Below are 25414 nucleotides of genomic sequence, written 5' to 3' on the forward strand. Positions count from 1 at the left end.
GGCTCCTCCTCTGGGAGCCTGCTTCTTCCTCTCCCACTCCCCCTGCCTATATTCCCTCTCTCACTTGCTGTCTCTCTCTCTCTGTCAAATAAATAAAATCTTTAAAAAAAAAAAAAGGAAAGGACTCTTGGAGGAAGTGTTAGCTTGTGAAGGTTATTCTCCATTTGCCCCCAAATCCATTCTTTGGGGTTTTTTTGTTTTTGTTTTTGTTTTTTTGTTTTTTTTTTTTAAGATTTTATTTATTTATTTGACAGAGAGAGACAGCCAGCGAGAGAGGGAACACAAGCAGGGGGAGTGGGAGAGGAAGAAGCAGGCTCCTAGCAGAGAAGCCTGATGTGGGGCTCGATCCCAGAACGCTGGGATCACGCCCTGAGCCGAAGGCAGACGCTTAACGACTGCGCCACCCAGGCGCCCCTTTGTTTTTGTTTTTTAAGATTTTATTTACTTATTTGAGAGAGAAAGAGAGAGTGAGTACAAGCCAGGGAGAGAGGCAGAGGGAGAGGGAGAAGCAAACTGCCCGCTAAGCAGGGAGCCCAATGCGGGGCTTGATCCCAGGACCCTGGGATCATAACCTGAGCTGAAGGCAGACGCTTAACCGGCTGAGCCACCCAGGCGTCCCAGAACAGCTCTTTCTTACAGAAGAATTCCAATTAATGAATGTAGAAGAAACAAGAGAAACACAAACAGCACAGTAATAAGCATCGCAAGCAGGATCTCCTGACGGATGGTAAAGTCAGTGGGCAAAAGTTTGAAGAAAAACAGGATAGATGCATGGTCTCAAAGTATCTTCTCTAAGATATTTATTAATAATGGGTCGGGGTGGGGGAGTGGTGCCTGGCTGGCCCAGACTTGATCTCAGGGTTGTGAGTTGGAGCCCCATGTTGAGCACAGAGATTACTTAACAATAAAATCTTAAAAAACGAAAACAATGGCGGGACGCCTGGGTGGCTCAGTCGGTGAAGGGTCTGCCTTCGGCTCAGGTCCTGATTCCAGTCTCCGGGGATTGAGCCACATGGGGCTCACTCAGCCGGGAACCTGCTTCTCCCCCTCCCCCTGCCCCTCCCCCTGCTTGTGCTTTCCCTCTCTCTGTGTCAAATAAATAAAACCTTAAAAAAAAAAAAGAAAGAAAAGAAAAACTCATAAATGAGCCCATCCTCTGACCCATAAGCCCAGTCCTGGGAATTTATCCTAAGGGAATAATTTTTTAAAAGACTTAACCGTCACCCAACTTCAACAACTGTCAACTGATTGGATGATCTCATTTCATCTGTACCCTGACCCACGTCTGCCCCTCGATTATTCGGAGGCAGGTCTCAGGCATCACTTTCTTTCATCGGTAAATACTATCTCTGAAAGGTCAGAATCCCCCCCTCACAAAAAGTAATTGCACTACCATTATCATACCTAAGGAAAAAAAAACTCCCACAATTCCTCAACGTCAGCGTGCTTGCGAGAACTCGTGAGAGCAATGTCTGGCTCACAGAGAAAACTTAAAATCAAAAGTGGTGGTAGGGGCGCCTGGGTGGCACAGCGGTTAAGCGTCTGCCTTCGGCTCAGGGCGTGATCCCGGCGTTCTGGGATGGAGCCCCACATCAGGCTCCTCCGCTATGAGCCTGCTTCTTCCTCTCCCACTCCCCCTGCTTGTGTTCCCTCTCTCGCTGGCTGTCTCTATCTCTGTTGAATAAATAAATAAAATCTTAAAAAAAAAAAAAGTGGTGGTAGTTACTGGTGAGTCACCGGTTCTTGGTGTTTCTGTGTAATGGGCTCACCTCCATCATAGTGCCGCTATGACAACGTTGTGTCACCACAGCCAGATGCTCCCCATATTCCTCTGTGTGTGTGTGTGTGTGTGTGTGTGTGTTGTCTTTTTCAACAGTACAAATAAAACATACAGTTAGAGTCGTAAAACAAGAAATTTCGTATCTGCCCAGGGATCACGCAGATAATATCCCATACAATGGAAAATATATGTAAAAATATGTACATATCATCACAGATTGGAGCCGCCCTTTCCTGCTAGCTTTATAGGTTCGTTTGCTTACCGATATTTTATTTAGGAAAAAATTCAAACCTGCCGAAGAGTTATAAGACAGCCCAAAGGAAAGAAACTGAGATGCACAGGGATTTATTTTTCTTATGGAAGGAGAGGCGCAGGGGAAGACCGCTCAGGCTGGGGTACTGGTTTCACAGGGTTATCCATGATGTAGGTTTGCTCATCTTTCTCCTCCACTATGGTCAGCATATGGTTTTAGTCTTTGTTGTCACAAAGCAGTTCCTGCCCCCCTGGGTGCGAGGCTTCAAGTTCTAGGAGAGAAAAAATAGCAGATCCAGAAGTTTTCTTATGAGGTTTTACTTGGGAAGGGACACCCATCCATCCCAGGGGTTTTGCTTGGGAAGGGACATCCACCCATCCCAGGGACTTCTACCTACATCTCATTGACCAGAATTGGAAGACAAGGCTACCCTAGAGGAAGGGGGGCTGAGGGGCCAAGTACTCTCAGAGAGGCACGTCCATCCTGAACCAAACTGGAGTTCTGTGAGGAGGAGAGACCAGAAAGGAGTGTCTGTCACAGACAGGGAGAGAATAAAGACAGAGAGGCAGCTACGTCCAGGATCCAGGCTGAAGGCAGCAGGAAGGGAAGGAACAGCAGACATGAGCCATGTTCAGAAACAACGAGCCAACCTTAGGTGACAGTAGGAAAGATGGTAAAATGAACCGTCGGGGCGGCTCTGAGCTTCCTACCCAGGCAGACAAGTGGAAGGATTGGAAGGGAGGAGCAGGACGTTATTTTTTGTGACAGTCGTGACAGTTTACTATGGGTGATTATGTCCATTGAAAGCATGGAATCGTACAATGGCCTGGAAATACAGACTCCCTTAACGGTCACCAAAAGTGTCTGAGGCAGGTACTGCCATTGCTACTTCACTGTAAAGAAAGAAAGCTGTAACTCAGAGGTGAAGTCACTTGCTGAGGGTCCCAGTCAGTAAGGCGGCATTCTCTTGCTCATGAATAGACAGTGTCTTACTTTTAGGGAGTAGATGTGGTTTGGCGCTACAGATCCTTTCATGGCAGGAAGACCATAGGGGAGGATTGCCCTCGGCACGGGAGCATCAAGGGAACCACATCCAGTGGCCGGGAGCGAGTAGAAACCCAGCCCTCTATAAGTGGGCCCTCATAAGCTGGAAAGGAGGTGGCCAAGGAAGAGTCAGCAGCCTGAGCAGTTCCTGCCCCTCCTTTCGTAGGCGAGAGGCTGGCTCGGGGCCCTGTCAGAAGTCGTGCATCTTTCCTCTAGGGCTTCCTTGGTACTTTAATTAGAGCAGTTAGCTAAGAATGTCGGGGAGGGTCTCTCTGAAGAGGCGACATTTGGGTGGAGACCGGAAGGAGCAGGAGACAGCCGTGAAGGAAGGAAGTTCTAGCAGAAAGGATGAACTTGGCACGGGTAAGGGAGGGAAAGGAGGTTGGTAGGAGAAGGACGCAGCTGGATGCGGGGAGGAACTAGGTCAGGTAGTCTGATAAGGCATAATGGAGGCAGGGAGGCCAGTTGAGAGACTGTCACAGTAGTTCAAGAAAGAAAGGAAGTTAACTTGGACTTCAGCGGCAGTGGGGATGGTGAAGCGGCCAGGTTTGGAAACAGAACGTCTGAAATTTGCTGATGAAGGGTATGAGAGAAAGAGAAAAAAAGGAATGACTTCTAAGCCCTTGACCTGAGTGAGTAGGGGAATGATCTAGCCATTTAATGAAATGGGGAAAAGACCCAGGAGAGGTCAGGGAAATGGAGGGAGAAGGTACGAATAGCTACTGTTATCCACCACCTGTTCAGTTCTTCAGTTCGGATGGTGGAGAGTACCCCATTATTTGAATATTATAAGATCTATTAAAATTTAAGTATACTTATATTAATTTATATTTAATATAAATTTAAGTATGTTAATAAATCTAGGGAGATTAATAAATCTAGAGTATATTTAAGTATATTAATGTTAAGTATATTAATAAATCTAGGGAGAAAAATACATATAATCATTTCTGCAGAGGCTGAAAAGGCATGTGACAAGGTTGATACCCATTCTTGATTAAAAATTTAAAATATGAACAAACTGATACCTTTAGTTAATATTATTCTAGCATCATGCTTAATGGCAAACAGCGGAAGAATTCACAATTCTTATTTTAACATTGTACTGGAGATACCAACTGAGGCAACTGGATAAGAAAAATGGATTAGAGGTCTAATAGTATAGTTTTAAGGAACAGATAAAATTACTTTATGTATTATTTGAGTGATTTCAGTATATCCTTATAATATATCCTTAATACGGTATATCTTTTGTATCTTTAATATAGTATATTTTTATATAGTATACAATATAGTTTGTTTTTCATAAATAGTACCATTTCTGCAATGAAAAAAAAGAAAATAAAGAAACATAACCTGGCTAGTCTTGCCCTCCCCCAATTTGAGGTCTAATAATTGGAAAGGAGGAAGTACAACTATTATTTTCTGTACACGACGTAACTGTATACCTGGAAAAACCAGGAGACTCAACCGAGAAACTACTATAAACAATATAAGAATTCAGTAAGGTAGCAGAAAATAAGATATGTAGAAAGCAACAGCTTTCCTACATATAATTACCAGCTAGAAAATACAATGGAAGAAGATACCTCATTTATAATAGCAACAAATAATATAAAATACATAGGAATAAGCGTCACATGAAATGTGCAAAAATTATACAAAGAATACTTCAAACACATTACTGAAGTTGCAAAAAGACAATCTGAACAGAGTCATCATAAATGTCAATTATCCCTAAGTCACTTTGTAAATGAACACCATTCCAAAACAACCTGACAAATTTTTAGAGCTAGACAGACGGCCTGTAAATGTTGTTTTTAAGAAATAAACAAGCAAGGGGCCCTGGCTGGCTTAGTTGGCCGAACATGAGACTCTTGATCTCAGGGTTGTGAGTTCGACCCCCACGTTGGGCGTAGAGATGACCTAATAAAAAACAATTTTTAAAAATCCTCTGTATTATCAGAAACCAAAACACCATAAGCAACATGAAAACACAAATAGCCAAATGTTAAAAAAAAAAACAACCCCAAACCAAAAACAATTTGGCTATTACTATAACAAAGACCTAATCTTCCTAATATAAAGCTTCTACAAATCAAACACGAGAAATACACCAATAACGCAAAAGAAAAATCGGCCAAAGATCATTGGGAATAGATAATAGAAAAAGAGATACAAGTAGGCTTTTAAATTAGGGGAAGGTGTTTGAGCTCACTCAGAAGAGAACTATAAATTAAAACTACCCAGGTAAAAAAAAAAAACAGTATCAATTACATCAAAGTACAAGTTTGCCAACACATTCATACACAAAACCATGGAAAAAGCAGCACTCTTGTACGTTGCTGGTGGCAGTGCAAATTGATACAACTCCTGTGGGGAACTTAACCAGATGTACCCAAATTTCAATGAATATATTTATGCGTTCAAAGTTAATCATTCACTGCAGTATTGCTGGAAATAGCCGATGATAGAAAACAACCTATCAATAGGATAGTTGCATAATTATGGGATAGCCAAACAGTAAGAATATTCTTAGTACACAACTGTAAAAAAGAATGGACTCTATGTATTGACATGCAAAATTTTCCATTATATATTGTTTAGTAGAAAAAAGGTATGGAACAGTATAGTGTACTATTTTTTTCTAAGCAAGCTCTATGCCCAACGTAGGGCTTGAACTCATGACCCTGAGATCAAGAGTCACACGCTCTACTGACTGAGCCAGCCAGGTGCCCCGTAGTGGGCTCTCTTTTGCGTAAAATGAGAAGAAAATATATTCATAGAGGCTTCCCTTTGCCTAAAGACATTCTAGAAGGATAGCCAAGTAAGTAATACGTGGTTACAGGTTGGGATGGGGGCAAGGTGAGAATAAGACTTCACTGTATAACTTCACATATCATGTGAGTCTTAAAAGAAGTCTATGTATTCTCTAGGTAAAATATTAAATAATTAAAAGACATGGTATCGAAAGCTATGAACATGGGTGGAAGCGCAAGCTGGAGAGAGACGTGAGATCAGGCTAGGGCTTTGGGTGACCTTAAGGGAATGATCCAGAAGAGAGGGAAATACAGACCATGCATTCCTAGGTGAGAGGCCACCGCAGCGCTAAGTAGTTGAGAAAGGCCCAGCTAGACAGTCAGGCTTTAAACAAGAGCACGCCATTCTTCCTCCACGAGGAGGTCATGGAAAGCATCTAAGGGAACACAAAGTACGAATCCGGCCAGGGGTGATGCCAGTTCCTCTCTTTACTTAGGATTTTCAACAGAGCTGTTAGCAAATACATTCTGATCTTCTGGTACTAAACGCCTTTTAAAAAACACCTTTGGCTGCTTGGTCACTAACACACGTAAGCCTCTGGCTGTGTCCACCTACTGACACCAACATTCACAACAAATCTCCTTAGTTGTTGGCTCTGTCCCAGTGGAGCACACAATCACAGGGGCCGTCCAGCGTTGTTAGGCTAGTTTTTGGAAAGCCACAGACAGGAATATAAACCCAACTTCCCTATAGAATGAGATAAACTGGAGTTGTATCCCACCCGACTTCAAAGCAGGAAATAAATAGGATTACCCAGGTTGCTGCGCTGTCAAAACGGACTCGCACCCCCTCTTTTATGATCGTTAGAGCTGAATTCCCATCTCCAGATATTCCTTCCTGCGGTAACACACCGAAACAACAAACTTAAAAAATAGCGCTAGGTTTCGCTTTATATATTTATACCTTCTCTCTCTCCAAAATGTAGAGGTAAGTTTCAGACGTCCGTGCAAGAAAATGAAAGAAGTCGGAAGAGAGAAATGAGTAGGGTGAGATTCAGCCGGGGGTATGGTTAATAAATGCCCCAGACCTCATTCCAAAGAGCGGGCCCAAGTGAAAACGCGTCTGGTTTTCAGTGCTCGTCCAAGAAAAACACGTTCCTTAGAGACAAAGCCTATCTGTGACGCTGACACCCAAACTAAATCTACCCCACAGGGTCTTTTACAAGGAATACTGTTAACATTGTAGATCTCTTAGAAATCCATGGAATAAACAGACTCACAAATGGCACACGGCAGCTCCCGTGCCCCTTGTGGTAAAGATGGCTTTGCCCAAGCGAATGCCATTAAAGAGCCTTCTACAGGAAGTCACCACAGTACCATCCAAGGACACAGTTCCCTGATGAAAACTAACACTAAAATTTTGTTATTAAAATTCTGGGACATTATGGTCATTAAGTTCAGTGCATGCTGAGAATTAATATTCAAGTAAGACTCCCAAGTACTCTCCCAAGGATGAGTTTTAAGAAGAGGAAACCGAAAAGGTGTAAGGTTTCTTACAAGTTTGAGATGAACTGAATATTGCATTTTCTGCACAGGCGGTTGGTTACTGACTTGACTTTCGGGAAGCCTCTGTCTCTGTTCCTAACAGGAACCCTTCCAGAAGGTGCTTACTAGATCAGAAGGGGAATGCCTGCATTAAATTTACGTCTGTTTTTATGGTTGCATTCAGCAAGAGCGCCGCTCTGAAATATCTAGGCTGCCATGAGAACCAGCCGAACTTCCTTCACAAAATGTGGCATTTCATGGAGACACTTGCTCAATGGACATGCCCCAAACAAGGAGCATGATCCTAGGATGAATCAATAGGCGTGCTCCCAATAGGAAGCAGCGGGTGATTTTTCCTGTTGGCTGGCTGTTCTGAGTTCACAACTTAAAAATATGTCTTAGGCTTAACGTTATTAATAAAGATGTCAATTCTCCTCCACATACACCTATAGGTTCAGCACAATTACCACCAAAATCCCAGCAAGATTTTTTTTTGTAAGGAAAAGCTTATTCTAGGGGTGCCTGGCTGGCTCAATTGGTAGAGCATGAGACTCTTGATTTCGGGGTCATGAGTTCAAGCCCCATGCTGGGCACAGAGATTACTTTAAAAAAAAGAAAGAAAGAAAAGAAAAGAAAAGAAAAGAAAAGAAAAGAAAAGAAAAGAAAAGAAAAGAAAAGAAAAGAAAAGAAAAGAAAAGAAAGAGTTTATTCTAAAATTTATGTGAAAAGACAAAGGAACTAGAACAGCTAAAACAAATTTGAAAAAGAATGAAGCGGGAAGAATCACTCTACCCAGTTTTCAGACTTACTATATAGCTAGAAGTAATGGAAACAGTGTGGTGTCGGTGGAGGGATAGACACATAGATCAAGGATACAGAAGAGAACCCGAAGTAGACCCACACAAGGATGGTCAACTGAATTTTGACAAAGTTGCAAAGGCATTTCAACAGAGAAAGGAGAGTCTTTTCAACAAATAGCGCTGAAGCAATTGAACATCCATAGATTAAAAAGTCAACCTTCACCTAAACCTCACACCTTAAAAATGGACTCAAAATGGATCATAGATTTAAATAGAAAATTATAAATTAGAAAAAATAGAAAATCTTTAGGACCTAGGGCTAGGTGAAGGATTCGCAGACATGACACCAAAAGCACGATGCACAAAAGGAAATATTGATAATTGGACAGCATCAAAATTGAAAATGTTTTTAAAAAATTAAAAATGTTTGCTCTGCAAAAGACCCTGTTAAGAAGAAAAATAAGCAGCCTATGTGTCCATCAATGGATGAGTGGATAAAGAAGATGTGGTATGTATATATATACAATGGGATATTATTCAATCATAAAAAAGAACGAAATCTTGCCTTTTGCAACAACATGGATGGATCTAGAGAGTAAGATGCTAAGTGAAATAAGCCAGTCAGAGAAAGACAAATACCATATGATTTCACTCTTATGTGGGATTTAAAAAGCAAAACAAAGGGACAAAGGAAGGAAAAAAAGAGAGAGAGAGACAAACCAAATAACAGACTCTTTTTTTTCTTTTTAAGTAGGCTCCACACCTAGCATGGAGCCCAACACAGGGCTTGAACTCACAACCCTCAGATCAAGACCTGAGCTGGGATCGAGTCGGACACCCAACTGACTGAGCCACACAGGCACCCCTCAAATAACAGACTCTAAACTATGGAGAACAGAGGATTACCAGAGAGGAGGTGGGTAGGGGGATGGGTGAAATAGGTGATGGGAATTAAGAGTACACTTTTCTTTGTTTTAATTTAAGTAATCTCTACATCCAACATGGGGCTCAAACCCACGACCCTGAGATCAAGAGTCACATGCTCTTCTTACTGAGCCAGCCAGGGACCCTAAGAGTATACTTATCTTGTTGAGCACTGGAATTGTTGAATCGCTATATTGTACACCTGAAACTAATAGAACACTGTATGTTAACTACACTGGAATTAAAATAATAATAAAAAGATAGACAAGCTATAGACTGGGAAAAGATACTTGTAAATCACACATCTGACAAAGGACTGGTACCTAGATTATATAGAGGACTCTAAAAACTCAACAGTACAAAACAAATGAACAAACAGAAACAGACTCACTCACACATCTAGAGAACAAACTGGTGGTTTCCAGAGGGGAGGGAGTTGGGGGGATGGGAGCAATAGGTGATGGGGATTAAGGGGTACAAACTTAGAGCTATGAAATAAACAAATCATGGGGATGAAAAGTACAACATAGGGAATATAGTCAATAATGTTGCAATAACTTTGTATGGTGACAGATGGTAGCCACACTTATCGTGGCGAGCACCGTATCACGTACAGAATTGTCAAATCCCTGAAACGAACGTAACATCGTACGTCAACTATACTTCAAAAATTTTTTTAAAAACCTCAGCAGTGAAAAACAATCAATTATTTTAAAATGGGCAAAAGACACAAACATATTTTACCAAAGAGAATATAGAGATGGCAAATAAGCACATGAAAGGATGTTCAACATCACTAGCCATTAGGGAATGCAAATTAAGACCACAAGGAGATACCACCTCGCACCAATGAGAACAGCCGAAATAAAATATGCCAATACCAAATGCTGGTGAGGAGGCAGAGAAACTGGATCTCTCGTGCATTGCTGGTGGGAATGTAAAATGGTACGGCCACTCTGGAGAATGGTTTGGCAGGTTCTTAAACTAAACGTACACTTACCATATGATTTTTTCGTTTTTCTGCCAGAAAAACGAAAATTCATGTCCACACAAAAATCTGTACATGAATGTTCAATGTTCGTAGCAACCTTGATTTCTAAGAGTCAAAAACTGGCAACAAGCCAAATATCCTTCACCAGCTGAGTAAACAAACTATGGAACATCCATACCACTCGGCAATAAAGAAACCAACTATTTGCAACAACTTGAATGGCTCTCAAGGACATTATGCTGAGTGACAAAAAGCCAATCTCAAAAGGTCACAGACTGCAAAATTCCATTTATGTGAACAATTCTGAGATGACATTTTAGAGATGGAAAACAGATCAGCGGTTGCCAGGGGTGACAGGGTGGGGAAGCAGAAGGGGTGCAGGTATGACTGTAAAGAGGTAGCACGAGGGAGATCTTGGCAGTGGAACAGTTCTGTGGAGCTGGTTATACAAATCAACATGTGATAAAACTGCAGACAACTACACACACACACGTACACAAAAAAATTGGTGAAATCTGAAGGAGGTCTGTGGATTGTACCAATGTCAATTTCCTGGTTTTGATGTACTAGTTATGCCAAGTGTTACCAACAGGTGAAACTGTGTGAAAGCTACACGTGACCTCTTTGTACTACTTCACCACTTCCTGTGAATTTATCATTATTTCAGGCTAAAAAAATAAACGTAAGTTTTATTAGAAGATATAATTGTATAAAACTTGTTCAGTGCAAGAAAAGTATGAAGCCGCAGAAAATCTTTTCGTCTCAACCAGACGCAAGAACTGCCACTATTTATGCAGATTTCCTTCTAGTTTTCTACATCTTCTCCAAAGAGTTGAGCTCATTCTGCACACTCCAGTTGAAACCTACTCCTTCCTCAACCCATTAGAGCAATTATTTTCTCTACATCGCTAATAATTGTAAATGGCGGCTTAATATTCCGAGTGCAATATATAAAATTAAATATTAACTCAGCTCCAATTCTAGTCAGAAGGAACAGGGTGAACAAAAACTCTGGCAAAGGCAGAGTGCAGGATGTGTCTACACAGTAGCATCGTATTCAGCTACGGTATAAGGTATGGGGAAGAAGTTATAAGCTGCAAGGTAGACTGGTGCCACACCATTGGACCAACTTAGTAGAGCGCCATTAATTTGGTTGTGGCATCTACTGTAATTTGGAATACAGAGATGCTTCTGCCATGAAGTCCCTGAAACATGATCGTGGTAATTGGAAGTTTTAGAACAGATGATAAAGGGTAGAGAACAGCAGACTCCATACCTAAGTTTGCTGCATCATAATTGCCTGGGGAAATTAAAAACAAAAGCAAAAAGCGAAAAAGACTCCTGAGTGAACCCCAGGGATGGATTCTATTAGGAGTTGCTACAGAATCATTTCCCGAGTCTCCTGTTGCAACATCAAGTTGGGGAACCACGAAAGAAAAACTAGGTTCCAAGAGGACAAGGGCTACATTTGAAATCATCACTACATTCCCCAACACTCAGCAGACCCCAAATCAGCTTTTGAATGAGCCCTAAATCAACCTTGGCCATCCAAATGTCTACCAGATAACCCACTAGGATCCTATCAGGTGAGTGGGTCAGGAGTAGAGGTTCAGAGACCATTCTGTGTACAACTAACCAACTGATGTCAGGTAAATGAGACGGGCTGTTGAAAATCTAGGCGAATGTGGAGTAGAATTAAGAGCGGAAAGGGAAGAATGAGGATTTCCTCTTTCTTCCAAAGATGGGAGAGGCATTTTTACTCCACTTAGCTCTTAAAAAGTAAAATGTCAGGGTGCCACACTTGATCTCAGGGTCGTGAGTTCAAGCCCCACTTTGGGCGTGGAACCTACTTTTTAAAAAGTAAAAGGTCATCTTCAGTGTAACAAGGAAACGGGGAAAACAGGAACCCTCAAATTATAAACCATGACTAGATCTGCTAACACAATAAAATCAGGACTGAAAACGGACAGACAGCCACAGAAAGCCTTAAGTCAGAATACAGACATGTGTCACAGTACTAACAGGCCCCCCTAATGATCCTTTGAAGAGGGGAAAGGAAATTAGGGATGTGGTCATGTCCCCAGAGGACAGAGATAGCATCAGTACTTCCTTCTTTTTATGGCCAAACAGCATTCCATTCCATGTATACACATTTTGTTTGTCCATCTGCCAGCTGATTGGCATTTGGGTGGTTTCCACTTTTTGGTTATTGTGAATGCTATGAACATCCGCTTGCAGACATAAGCTGTAAGCTTGTTTTCTCTCTCCTGGGTAGAATTCTCCTAGGAGTAAAATTGCTGAGTCATATAGTAATTCTACATTTAACACCTGTTTTGAGGCTTCTCCTCTTAAAGTAAATGTGTTCATCTGTTTTATGGTGTTTTCTCCCATAATAAACATGTTTGCAGGTCATGAAATATTCTTCCGCACTGTAATTAAACATAGTGCCCTGTGTCAAAATAATCCTATTTCAGAATTATCCTTCAGACAACCCAGTCAGGTATAGGTAGGAAAAACTGGCAGGGGGCAGGGGGTAAAAATCAACAATGAAAAGGAGGAAAGAAATGGAGAATAGTCATTACAGAGGAAACAACATTAGAAACAGACTGAACATGCTGAAAAGTAGATCAACTGAAATGAGGACAAGATCTGAAGCAAAGCAGGTTTGAACATACCCGGAATCGTGTTCAACGAGAACAGAAGAGAAAAAATTCGGAGATATTCCTAAAATGCAGTGAACGGAACCTCTGCATTCCAGTGGGCAGGCAGTAAGACCACTGTCAACACCCAGATTGCTTAGTTCTTCAAAGAGAGCTTCAAAGAGAACAAGCCTGTGACCATTCAACCAGGTCACTTAGGAGCATAGGGACAAGAGAAACAGCCACCCATAATAGAAAAAAAACATTTATATAGTTTTAAGCAAAGACATTGAACATTTTCAAACATGGTCCCTGTAAGTCATTTTAGAAAAAAATTATCTGGTATTGAAAAAAATTCAGCCAAGAGATGGTTAAGAACAAACCCAGGAAACATTAACAGTGGGTGGAGGGGGTAGGGGGAGAATGACTTACATTTAAGTATATATGTAAACTTATCATTTAAATTACAATGAACTACAAAAATTAACATAGTATGCAAATAAACCTGAGTTATAATCTTAACCCTGCCAGACTAGAAATAATCTCAATTAAGAATTTAGACAGTCCATCCCCCCATAGCTTGTGTTCACTCTTAATTTACATAAAGGGTAACTTGAACCATCCTTAGAATCCAATTTCACTGTCACCTTTGGCCACTATCTTGTCAATCCAGCCATCCTTACATAACCTCTTTCCACACTTTTGACTGAATTCAGGCTCCCCTCCCTCTTTCCTACCTCTAAAACCAATATGGCATATTAGGCTTCAAAATTCTGCCCTAAAAATTTAGGCTTGCTGCTTTGAGATCATGACTCTGAAAATGGCAACTATCCAGAAGCAACTATTTCATTACAAAGCTAATAAAAAATTGTTCTCAGTCATACTGCAAAGAACTCCAAGTGAAACAAGCGGAAATTAAGTACTTTCCTTAGGTTTAATTGTATCTCATTGCCCACACTTCACCATGTTTGACCCCCAACACAGAACAGTCCTTTCATATGGTTCAACTTAACTTCTTAGAAGGGATCTTATCCACTCTTAATTGGCAGTAGGGGCCTGCAGCAATGGGGAGTAACGGAGGCAAGCAAAGACACCAAAGGGGGAGGAAGGATGCCCATGCCATCTCTATCACCCTGACCCCAAATACATTTAAAAGTAGGCTCCATGCCCAACGTGGGGCTCGAACTCTCAACCCTGACACTGAACCACATGTTCTACCGACGGAGCCAGCCAGGAGCACCCCGCCACCCCCTCCCCCAGTACATTCTTGATCCCCGATCACTTGGATTACTAGTACATTTAATTTTTACCCAACTTCTTCCACTGTTCAGGTGACCTTCACATCAAGTGCTTCAAACAAAGAGATTCCCACCCGTATTAAGCTGCTCAGAATACAAACCAATTTGCAATACACGCTGTACATCACTAAGGACCTCTTAGATTCCCATCTATTCCAACAACTTTTTTGGGCCAACTTCATCTTTTATTACAAATACTTATGGTATGGTATCAGAGTAATTCTGTCTCCAAGAGGCACCTCCAAATTAGCACTGGACGGCAAACCAAAAAAATTACACCTTACAATTCTTCAGGCAAGAGCACAACTTTATTTTCACCTATAATAATAAACCACAATTGACAACAACAAAGGAGACTGTGCAGTTCAACTTTTTATTTTAATAAAATCAGAATATGCACAGCACATGCAGTGCTAGCATCTAAACTAATACAATAAGCAATTACTAAAGCTACAGTGACTTGAAGTTCAATCTTTACATTCAGCAAGTTTAAATCCATTCTTAATGTGATTTTTGAAACCTTATTTATTAACTGAAAATATTGCTTGCTTATTGATAAAACTTGCTCAAACGCTACCACTGAATGTACAAGTCACTGAATATGCCAATACAACAAATATAACCACATGTTTGAGGATTGCAATGTGCCAGACATTCACTGAAAAAAAATACACACAACTAAACAAAACTCACGCAACAAACATCTGAGAATCTGGACACTTCTTTTCAGTGTTTTTGAAGTGTGTCATTAATATCTTAAGACAAGTGTATCAAAACCTTGGCATGATTTAATTTCAAGTCGCCAATTTTGTTTTTACTAACATCAGAAAGTTATGGCTACACTGCCAATGCCGGGTCTGCTTAATTTGACTTAAGAGTTTAATATGACTTAACATTAAAAGCTCACACTACCCCGAAATATATAATTTCACGCATACGGTGACATTCAACATTCAAGTGCCAGTGTTTTTGTACTGTCTTTTGGTCAAGTTTCTTTAAACTTTCAAAGAATCACTTTTAGGCTTACAAAAATAAATATTTGTCAAAATGTTCAATAAATATTACATAAAACTAGCAGCAAAAAGTATCTAGAAATCTGTCGTGTGCAAATAGTTTTCTTCCCAACTATTATTCCCGTGGTCCCAAATAAATTTTAGAATCTAGTCCCATCCCCTTCCTAGACAAGCTGCGTTCAACAATCTCCAAGAGACAAAATAAGATTGGAAGTTTAAGGACACGCACACAAGACATATATATAAAATTCTCTGAATGTGCAATAAAAGAAGTACTTTGTAAAAAGTTATGGGCAAAATGTACAAGGGCCTAAACCTAGACTAATTGAAATAGCACCATAACAAATGACCTCAATACTGTCAAGTGCACCTACTTAATAAAAGTTTTAGAACAAGGCACAATACACTTGAAAATCTATTGCACTTTAGGAAATTTTTGCCATCTTCCTATGCCACTGTAAAAAGATTGAGCGTTTTGATCACCGCATTCTGGCCACAAAATTAGCACAGAATTCAAAGTGGCAGAGGCATTTTAGTGGTGGACAATGCTCATCTTTGGCCAGATTTAGCATAAACAGACTATAAATACAATGGAAACCTATGCAACTAAAACTGACTAAAACTGCACTGTAGAGCAGAATCGACACCTTGTGCAGTTATGTACATATTTCCAACCTGTGTGATCTCAAAGATTTCAGTTTGTTACTCTTCTGGAGCCATTTTTACGAAGTCTATAGTAAGCCAGTTTAACATCTCAACGCAGCTTGAACAGAGTAATGTGAATCGGCATTTAAAATAAAGCCTGCTGCATTAATTCTTCCTGTTCATACCCTCTTGACCAAAAAACATCAACACTAGCATGCGTTATTAGACCAAAAATCACCCAGGGCCCTGAGGAGGGCTGGTCATTGCTGTGGTCAGCCATTCTACCATTTCAATTTCATTTATGGCAGGCATTTAAAAAGTCTAAGTAGATGAATTCTCCTAAAAACCTATTTCAAGTTATCAGACCTTTAAACTTTCCCTGTAATAATATGCCCACATTTGGCTAGCTCATAGTTAATGATCTGCCTAAACATTGAAAGAGGAATTGCTGTATTTACTTGCATTAACTTTGAAAACAGTGCTTTGAATGTATGCATGTATTCATACATCACCTCATCATGACTGGAATGGCTTGTTTAAAGACGATCAGGTTCTAAATACCTATCCAGGATAGAGTGAGCAAATCAGAACTTTAACTTAATACAGTTTGCCACATTAGAAACTAATCCCATTAATATGCTTCAAGACGTTCGTTGTTTTCCCCCAATCTGCAAGTATCAAAAAGCCCTAATGCAGGCTACCGCATAAGTTTTTTCCTTATAATATTTATGGATGAATCGATGATTCCTGTTAAGTTGTATCACACCTGTGTGCCAAGGTTTGATTTTAGCCCAAGTTCAGTAAATTTATTTTGTCAAAACAATTGATATCTTGAGCATTACTGAGCCAACAGGACATCAAAATAAAAAGTTGTCTAAAGTTAAAGGCACAGTACATTAACAAACAAATGATCCTCAGTCACAAAATTATAAATGCAGTTTGGGATGGGGGTTGGCGGGAGGGGAGTTAATCCAAACTACAGCAATGAAGTCTTCGAACCACCTTCTGAACAGGGCTGCTGATTGTTCCTTTCAATTCTTCATGTGACCTTGAGCTCCCTTAAAAAAAAAATTTCAGTGGAGAATCACAGCTGGTAATGTACTGCGAGTTCTTGAAGCTACACAAGGTATAGTCTGGCTAAGTTACATGTGGTTTCCATATTAGCTTGTTTGGCAGGGTGACCTACTGCAAAGCAGGTTCAGTTACCCCACCAGTCAACCCCCTGGGAGTTATAATTTCCTCCATATCCATCACTGTTGTAAAAGCCTCCATAGCCACCTAATGAGAGATTTAAAAAAGAGAGAAATTAATTAAGTCATTCACCGTTAAATACAATCTTTCCCTTCTTTAAGTACTTTGATATCAAATTACAAAAAGCAATCTACAGGGCTGAACTTCCCCGATGTTTTTAATTACACTTTGAAAAAGAGGACTACGAGGAAGAAGCCCTTCCCAAAGCCAGGTTAAGAAATCCACATTACCTCCACCAAACCCCCTGCTGCTGCCGTGGCCGCCTCCACCACTGCGGCTGCTGCTTGCGCGGCTGCTGCTGAAGCTGGAACTGCTGGCACCGCTGCTTTGTCGATAGTCTCGGGCACCAAATCCTCCACTGAATCTACTACTGCAACAACAAGGTGTGTTGGTGGCTCACGGGAAGATGAAACTCCACCAAGTAACCCCATTCTTGTTAAAACTTTCCAGTGGCCAATTTCTGATTTTGCAATGCAAAGGTTTCCCCTATCCAGCCCTCTTCCCTAGTGATTTTTTTTTTTTAAGATTTTATTTATTTATTCGACAGAGATAGAGACAGCCAGCGAGAGAGGGAACACAAGCAGGGGGAGTGGGAGAGGAAGAAGCAGGCCCATAGCGGAGGAGCCCGATGTGGGGCTCGATCCCAGAACGCTGGGATCACGCCCTGAGCCGAAGGCAGACGCTTAACCGCTGTGCCACCCAGGCGCCCCTAAATAGTGATCTTAAAGGCCGTAGCCACCAATGGCTGGCTTTAACTCGGTGTCAACCCTTTCTAACACCCCTCACCCAAAGGATCCAGGCAACCTAAGAAATATGAAGACCCCTCAACTTAAATACTGGAGAAGTGAACTGTGGATATGGCACCCATCCCTCTCTTTATGCACCACGTGCACGCCTTACCTCTTAGATCGTCCACGACTGCTACCCTTGTAGTGGTGTTCATAAGCCATGTTTTCTAACCAAGATGGCACTTCTTGTTTAGCTTCAACAAGAAGATCCAACAAATCCTTGGTAATGTTTATATTTCTCTCATTAAAGAATGAGGTGGCAAGGCCTAAACCAGTTCCAAAAAGTACATAAATTAAGGTCTTCCACAAAAAAAAGCATAGTATTCTTACTTTCCTACACAGCATATTAAGTAGAATACCAAGAGATGACAAGTCGCTTGTATTGCTGAGATAGATTTTAACCGCATTCCTTAGAAACAGAGGAGTTCTTAGACTTAAGATCCTGGAAAGTTCTTGGCTGCACACATCCCACTGGAAAACCACCACCAGACCATCAAGTAACCCAACACTTACCAAGGTTCCCTACACGTCCTGTACGGCCAATGCGATGTACATATTCTTCGATATCACTTGGCAAGTCAAAATTGATAACATGTTTCACATTTGAAATATCCAGTCCTCTTGCTGCTACCTAGAAAACGACTTCTGTTATACATGGCACACTTAAAGCCAAAAGTTGAACATGCTGAACTTGAAAATAAGAATTGTCTTATACATACTGCTGTAGCCACTAGAATTGGGCTTTTTCCTGAGCGGAACTGGTGAAGGGCCTCTTCTCTATCTCTCTGAGATCGGTCTCCATGGATACTGGTACAAGCATACCCTTCATGGTACAAGAAATCTTCCAGAGAATCTGCACCCTTTTTGGTCTCCACAAACACTAAGGTCAGTGAATCCTTGCCTGATTGTGAAAAATTACCAGGTTTTTGTCACTAATAGTGACTCAGTTCTCTTTACATTTAGTAAACATGCAAAGAGACAAATAAAAAAAACAGACTTTAAACAAATGTTCTAAATGGGGAGGAAAAGCAGTAAAGGCAATCCAAAGGGGTTCTCATTACCTAAGCCACCAGCATGATGCTAACACATTTGTCATTTTACCTGTTGCATTTAGAAGGTCAAGCAAAAACGACCGTTTGTCGGACTCTTCCACCCAAACTACTTTCTGTGTAATATTCTCAGAGGTAGAGCCAACTCTTCCTACAGCTAAAAAGATATACTCATCCAAGAAATCACGAGCCAGCATCTGAAAGAAAAAAAAATGTTTACTATCTGCTGAGATCAACAAGTTCCTAAGTAATAAAAGTTGCAGCATCAAACAATACCTGTATTTCCTTAGGAAAAGTAGCACTAAACATCATAGTGTGGCGGACACCTTTTGGTGGCATAGTATCTTGTTCAACTATTCTACGTATCTGAGGTTCAAAACCCATATCCAACATCCGATCGGCTTCATCTAACACCAAGTATCTGCCATAAAAATACTCAGTTTAGAATTTGAGAAGAAAAGACCGTTTTAGTATAGCTATTATCGAAATTGATGTATTTTGATGAATTCCTCACACTGCATGATTTGACACATGTACATGAGACCCAGCCGAGGATTTTGCCATCATTTACAAGTATACAGCAAAACTAGCTCTTACTACTTCTCACTCTGTCCCAGTCTGGTCATTCATTCTCAGCCTCTACTAAAAAAAGTCCTTAATTTTTCAACATTAAAATTACAATTAGCAAACTTCTTAGAAAAGTTAGAGGACTAAAATAAAATCACTTCTCAATCTTAAGATGTCAACAATGTTGATAACTACTACAAAACTAATGGCCAGTAATTTAAAAAATTATTACATCTTATGCACTTAAAAATAACATACTTGCAAAAGTCTAATCCAATCTTTCCTCTCTCCATCATATCCACTAGACGTCCTGGAGTAGCTACTAACAAGTGGCATCCACGCTCTAAGTCTCGTATCTGTTGACCGATATCAGCACCACCATAAACCACGCAAGGTCGAACTCTAGATCGGTATGAAAACTATGAAAGCAAAGAAATTTTATCAACTTTAAGGCCAACACTTTTACACGGTCATAAAACATTTCATTACAATCAACGAGAAAGCCAATAAGCCCAGAAACGCATACTTACTTTCCTGGCTTCCTCATAGATCTGTACTGCCAATTCTCTAGTTGGTGCTAATACCAAGGAGATTGGGTATTGCTTGCGACGCCCATACCTTCCATTTTCCTAAGAAACAATTAAAGTAAGTTAAACTCTTAACATCCTCTCTTAAAGACCCATTACAACATAATCCCCCCTTCTATAATCTATAGATTACACTTGAAAACTCTTTTTCATTAAATAATTTGGAGCAAGTAGGAAGTTCTTTGAAAGTTCTCTCAACAGCTACCTACAAAGTTCTACAATGATGTCCCAGTGGGGTGCCTGGCTGGCTCAGTCAGTAGAGCATGCAACTCTTGATCTCGGGGCAGTGAGTTCAAGCCCCACACTGGGCATAGAGCTTACTTTAAAATAAATAAATGAAGTCCCACTTTACAAATATTTACCTTCATGGCCCTCAAAGCCTCGCCTGGACCATCTGAATAAATCTGACTCAAGATGGGTAAGAGAAACGCTGCAGTTTTTCCAGACCCTGTTTAAGAAAAAGCATATTCTAATTCAACCACCTGCTTATTATTTTTGAATAAATATTGGTACGTGAGTTTTAGTGCCCTATTACTAGTTATTAGGTCTACTTCATGCCCAAATACATTTTCTAAAAATTAACACCTAAATTAAAAACATCAAGTGACTTCTTCGACCCAGCTCTAACAGAAGTCAGCAAACGAAGTCCCAGCCTATTTATCTTTGTAAATAAAACTTTACTGGAATAGACCGATGCCAAATTTACATATGGTCTATAGGTGCTTTCACACTACAAAAGCAGAAATGAGATTGGCGATGGAGACCATCTGGCCCATAAAACCAAAAATGTTTATTTTGTTCCCTTAAAGAGAAAGTAACCAAACTCTGATCAAGAACAATGTAGTACTCACTTTTCTGCATTTGTGTGTGTAAAGAGAATAGCAATTTTGCCTCAAAAGTGATGTCAATTTCAATTTCTAACACTTCCTTGTAGGTACTGTAGATACTGATGATGTACAAAGAATGACATTCTCACTCTTCCATAGAGAAGAAAAAAATACCAGATGATTATTTTATACTTTTAATGGGGAGGGGGATTCACCCTCTTTCATATTGGTCAAACTCACCAATATAGCAAAGCTTGTATTCAACTTAGAGGTTCTAACTAACCCCATTCCCAAAAGATGGGAGGTGCTCCTTTCCCATGAAGGCACCTTTCCCTTGGCCACATTCCTATAGATCAGACTATTCTAATCTTATCCTCCTTATTCCAGATAAAGTGCTATAATATAAGTGCTCATTTCCCACCAATGCACTGACAATAATCTAACCCTCTTGCAGCAGTACTGGGCTGAGGACTTTCTACAGGCCCTAATGAGAACAGTAAAGATTACATAAAATCCAAAGGTCTAAAACAAGAACTATCAGCCAGCTATTGCATACCTGTATCAAAGTATACAGGTGAGGGTACATCTGGGACTCAAGCTTCCCCGTGAAACTTAAGATACCCTGTCTGGTTTTTTTGGTACTATATTTACAAGAGCAAACCCAATTAATGGTATTCTTGACAATTTTTTACCTTTATCAAGTAAACTTACCTGTTTGAGCACAAGCCATTAAGTCTCTTTTCTCTTTGATAATAGGAATAGCATGCTTTTGCACTGGAGTTGGGCGAGTGTAACGAGTAAGCTCAATATTGCCCATAATAATTTCTCCCATCTCAACGTCACTGAACTGTCAAAGAAATTCAATGGGGTTAAATAGCTAGAAATGCTATCTGGAGCCATTTTTGCTTTACACTAATACAATAACAGGTGGGAAAACCCTAACAGCTGATTTGTACTGTACAGCTGCTTTACGTGACCCGACATTACATTTTGAGAAAAATCAACCCCAGGTTTAATATACATTGGAGAGTCTGGGTTCTTCCTGTATTTGACCCATTTTCTATTTTCAATTATTAGTAATGGTGGCACTGAACTCAATCATTCCCTTTCCACAAACCAATGAAGCAGGTTTTTAATATAACTGAAGAGTTATATTAAAGTAGGCACAGTCTGCATTTGCTTTTAGGAAGCCCACTTCAAAAAAAAAAAAAGGAAGCCCACTTCATTCTGATGTGCTGTGAAAAAGTTTACACTTCTCTCTGTGTCTTAAAAGGTCAAGCACAAATACTTACACTTTCAATATGCGGAGGACAGTTGTTGCCTGTTGCCTCAACTGGAATGTCGTCATATTTCTCAAAGTTAATTCCAGTGTTTCCTCCAGAGAAGAGTTCCCTGAAATCAAAGGATTGGTAAGTTTGTTATACTAGCTGATGAGGCTTTAATATCACAATTAACATACATTTCAAAAACTTACTGTTCCAAGCGTTCACTTGGTGGGAGTGGTTTTGACCAATCATCTTCATCTGATTTGTCACACCAGCGACTATTTCCACCACGTTCGAATTTGCCAAAACCACTTCTGTCACCACGGCTGCCAATGCCATCGTAGTCACTCCGTCCACGATCATCAAACCTGAACAGCATAAGCAACTACTCAGAATCATATCATTTAACCACTATCAGATTCCTAGACTACTCTAGAACAGCACCTGGAGAGAACTTGAACTGCTCATTACAGCTAACTTCAAGGATGTCAATTTTGCTTACTCTGATTTGACAAATAAGGCCTTTTAATTAATCAGATTGTATGTGTCATTTATATATGCTAAATATGTATCCTTCTTCATTTCTGTAATATTAAACAGCCTACACAGGTCTCATATATGCTGAAATTAAGAACAGTGTCTTAAAATATTTGGTATCAGCACATAACTTACACCTTTATCTAAACTTCTATCCCAAATACATTTTAGTGGCAGGAAAGAGAAGAAAATAGCACACCAAACATCAATTGTCCCAGTTATGCTAGGATGTCATTTAAAAGGACAATCAATTCACCTGTGTGACAGACTCTGGATAATAGGTAGAAAATAATCCTTACCTGAATTAAGATGTTTTAAGTTTTAGGCCTGTTTGCGAAAAATCAGGACACACAGGACTAACCACAGCTATTAGGCGCATGAGGTCAGTTCACCACTTGTGTAATCAAAAATATAAGGTGTTTAAAAATTGTCATATAGAATATCCACAAAAAATCTCAACCATATTAGGCCATTCACCAGATAAACTTACTCCTTTACATATAAATAAAGCTAAAGAAATATAAAAATAACTGATTTCATTATGCCCAGGGGCACATTCTTATTCTCATCCAATTTCTATGTAACAAGTTCATTTTAGTTAAGACCTCTTGCAGCTAGGAAAATAGGATTACACAGACATAATGCTTAACATCCAAGTAGGTTGTCTATTAAAGGAAAAAAAACATCATGCTTACTGGTCAGAGTACAAGAATGAGTACTTACCAATTAAAGACCAATTCCTAAATTGCATACACATAAGACGAGAAGATCAATAAAAATCACTTACCTTCCCCTTGATCCACTTCCACGATCACTAAAGAAACTAGACTTCCCTCTTGAATCACTACGAGATCCAAAACTGCTGTATGCATCCTTATCTTTACTAGAACTCCACCCTGAACTGTCTTTATCGTAGAATCCTTCAATAAAAAAAAAAAAGCAAACCCATGTTATTGCATTTTAATTAGAAATTTACAATACCTAGATCTCTGAATTCGAAGCCCTCTAACTTTATCTTATCTCTGTGAACTGGAAGGACAATGGAAATATTCCTATCATGGTACTAGAAGAGAACCAAGATTTAGAGCTGGTTTACAACTGGCCAACAAAATTTTTTGTATTTTTAATTCTCTCCACTAGAAAATACTGTGCACTAATCCAGGCAATTTGACAGTCCAAAGGTGTTCTAAATAAGATACCACCTCTAATAAGGTCAATCGCTTTGCCTATAAAACAATTGTTATTATGACCACCACAATTTAATTTCATTTTATAGGTGTGAACCCAGTTTACTAGGAAACAGTTGCCACTGTTTCAGTGTTTCTTAGAGGTAGTTTATTTAAGACCTTCCTAAAGGTGTCGGTTTACTTGATTTAATACAGCGTTTTCCAGTTTCAATAGTAAAAAGTAGAACAGTGCTCTGTTCACATGAAATGCATACTATCAGACAAGAATCAGGAATACCTAGAAAAAAGGAAAATCCTCATCCCTGCACACGGTTAGTCTGGACAGATTCTTAGGTACTATAAACATTCAATAACAGGGAATGAGAAAGGTAATGACCCCAACAGGTAGAAGGTTTAAAGACAAGCAGTAGAGGGTTTAAACTAGTTTCAGGAGCACTTTATTATAGAGCTAGTTTACAAGTTACTTTCCCTCAGCCTGATGCCTCTACCATTAGCCAGCCAGGTGATCAACAGCCTTAGCCAGCAATATTACATTTCTAAGATCTCTTTCAGTCCTAAAACCTCTATACTGCCTCTTCCCTTTGATCTCTTGTCACTGGGATGAAGAGGGAAAAGCACGAAATATACATGGGGCCAATTTCAGCTAGAACACTCTTAAAAATGAGAGAACCCATGACGATAGACAAAATATGCAGTAACTAAGAACAATGATACAATAATTAAGAAATTGTAATATGGATTTTATATCCAGGTATTGCAGGGACATTGAAGCTAATATAAAGACTGCACATGCATATGGAGGAATGACAGCAAACCACAGGTTTCTGTGGACTTCTCTACCCTTCCGATTCTGCCTTCTTTATCACCTTCCTTCTTCTTAACCTTTAAATTGTTTTCCAAACTTTCACTTTTCCTCCAAATCTCAGATCACCTATTTTATGGAATATACAGCATCCAAACAACTGTCCCATAATTAATTATCTACTAGTTATCTATCACTACATTACAAACACAATCAGGAAAGACCAGGTGCTGTGATACTTTCAGACAAAATCTTTCAAATGAAGCAGTTAAGGGCAAGGAGATGAAACCAGAGAATCACTCCCAACTTACTGGGAGCATGCCCAATGTTACAATTTGTTTATAATCTGTTATCTATTCTGCAATAACCCATCTTTCTTTTGACAGCTCTGCAAAACAGAAATAACTTGGTTATCACCATGCAATTTGGTCTACACAGTAGGGTGCCTACTCACCTTTTTCAAATTGAAATCATGATGTGAATGATTATAAACACAAATCACAAAGTACACCACTAGCAAAATTGTACAAAACCATGCCCTTGGCCTGACAGAAGAATCCAACATAGAAAATAGAATTTTTCACTGCGTGACTTTTCCCAAAGTGAGTTAAGTCCTAATATTTGAACCAATTCTGACAGGCACTGGAGAGCACAATGTTTACGGACTTCCCAAAGTGCCTCATTCTTCCCTAGGCTCCGGCTTCTGAACACAACAAGAATTAGGTCTACCAAGTTGCTCAACTTACCTTTAGTAGCTTCTCTGTTCCTTAAGTGAGGAGGAATATAGCGCCCCTCTAAAAGAAAGAATATAAAATTAAACGCCAAAACGACAATTTGTGCTACTAAAAAATGGTCCTGGAAAA

General features: G+C 39.9%; 1 protein-coding gene and 1 non-coding gene across 5 annotated transcripts in view; one reads left to right on the plus strand and one right to left on the minus strand.

Moving 5' to 3' along the window:
• Positions 1 to 2109: 2109 nt before the first annotated feature.
• Positions 2110 to 25414, minus strand: part of DDX3X (DEAD-box helicase 3 X-linked) — a 28100-nt gene continuing 4795 nt past the window's right edge. The window contains exons 3-17 of one of the 4 annotated variants that reach the window (XM_040632845.1): positions 25298 to 25345; positions 23350 to 23482; positions 22235 to 22393; positions 22053 to 22152; positions 21472 to 21607; positions 20296 to 20381; positions 19877 to 19975; positions 19605 to 19765; positions 19056 to 19200; positions 18832 to 18976; positions 18450 to 18631; positions 18244 to 18361; positions 17843 to 17996; positions 17173 to 17312; positions 2110 to 2304 (exon numbers count right to left, since the gene is read on the minus strand). In XM_040632845.1, coding sequence (XP_040488779.1) covers positions 2249 to 2304; positions 17173 to 17312; positions 17843 to 17996; positions 18244 to 18361; positions 18450 to 18631; positions 18832 to 18976; positions 19056 to 19200; positions 19605 to 19765; positions 19877 to 19975; positions 20296 to 20381; positions 21472 to 21607; positions 22053 to 22152; positions 22235 to 22393; positions 23350 to 23482; positions 25298 to 25345 — 1862 coding nt within the window. In that variant the 3' untranslated portion in view covers positions 2110 to 2248. Of the gene's footprint in view, positions 2305 to 14392; positions 16970 to 17172; positions 17313 to 17842; positions 17997 to 18243; positions 18362 to 18449; positions 18632 to 18831; positions 18977 to 19055; positions 19201 to 19604; positions 19766 to 19876; positions 19976 to 20295; positions 20382 to 21471; positions 21608 to 22052; positions 22153 to 22234; positions 22394 to 23349; positions 23483 to 25297; positions 25346 to 25414 lie in introns of those variants that run through there. The other 3 variants (XM_040632842.1, XM_040632835.1, XM_040632849.1) reach the window with 3 other exon arrangements.
• Positions 7902 to 7974, plus strand: TRNAK-CUU. The gene has a single exon. It is a non-coding gene; the product is annotated as a tRNA-Lys (tRNA).

Source organism: Ursus maritimus (assembly GCF_017311325.1).
Source record: "Ursus maritimus isolate PB19 chromosome X unlocalized genomic scaffold, ASM1731132v1 scaffold_X1, whole genome shotgun sequence".
Classification (NCBI taxonomy): Eukaryota; Metazoa; Chordata; class Mammalia; order Carnivora; family Ursidae; genus Ursus; species Ursus maritimus.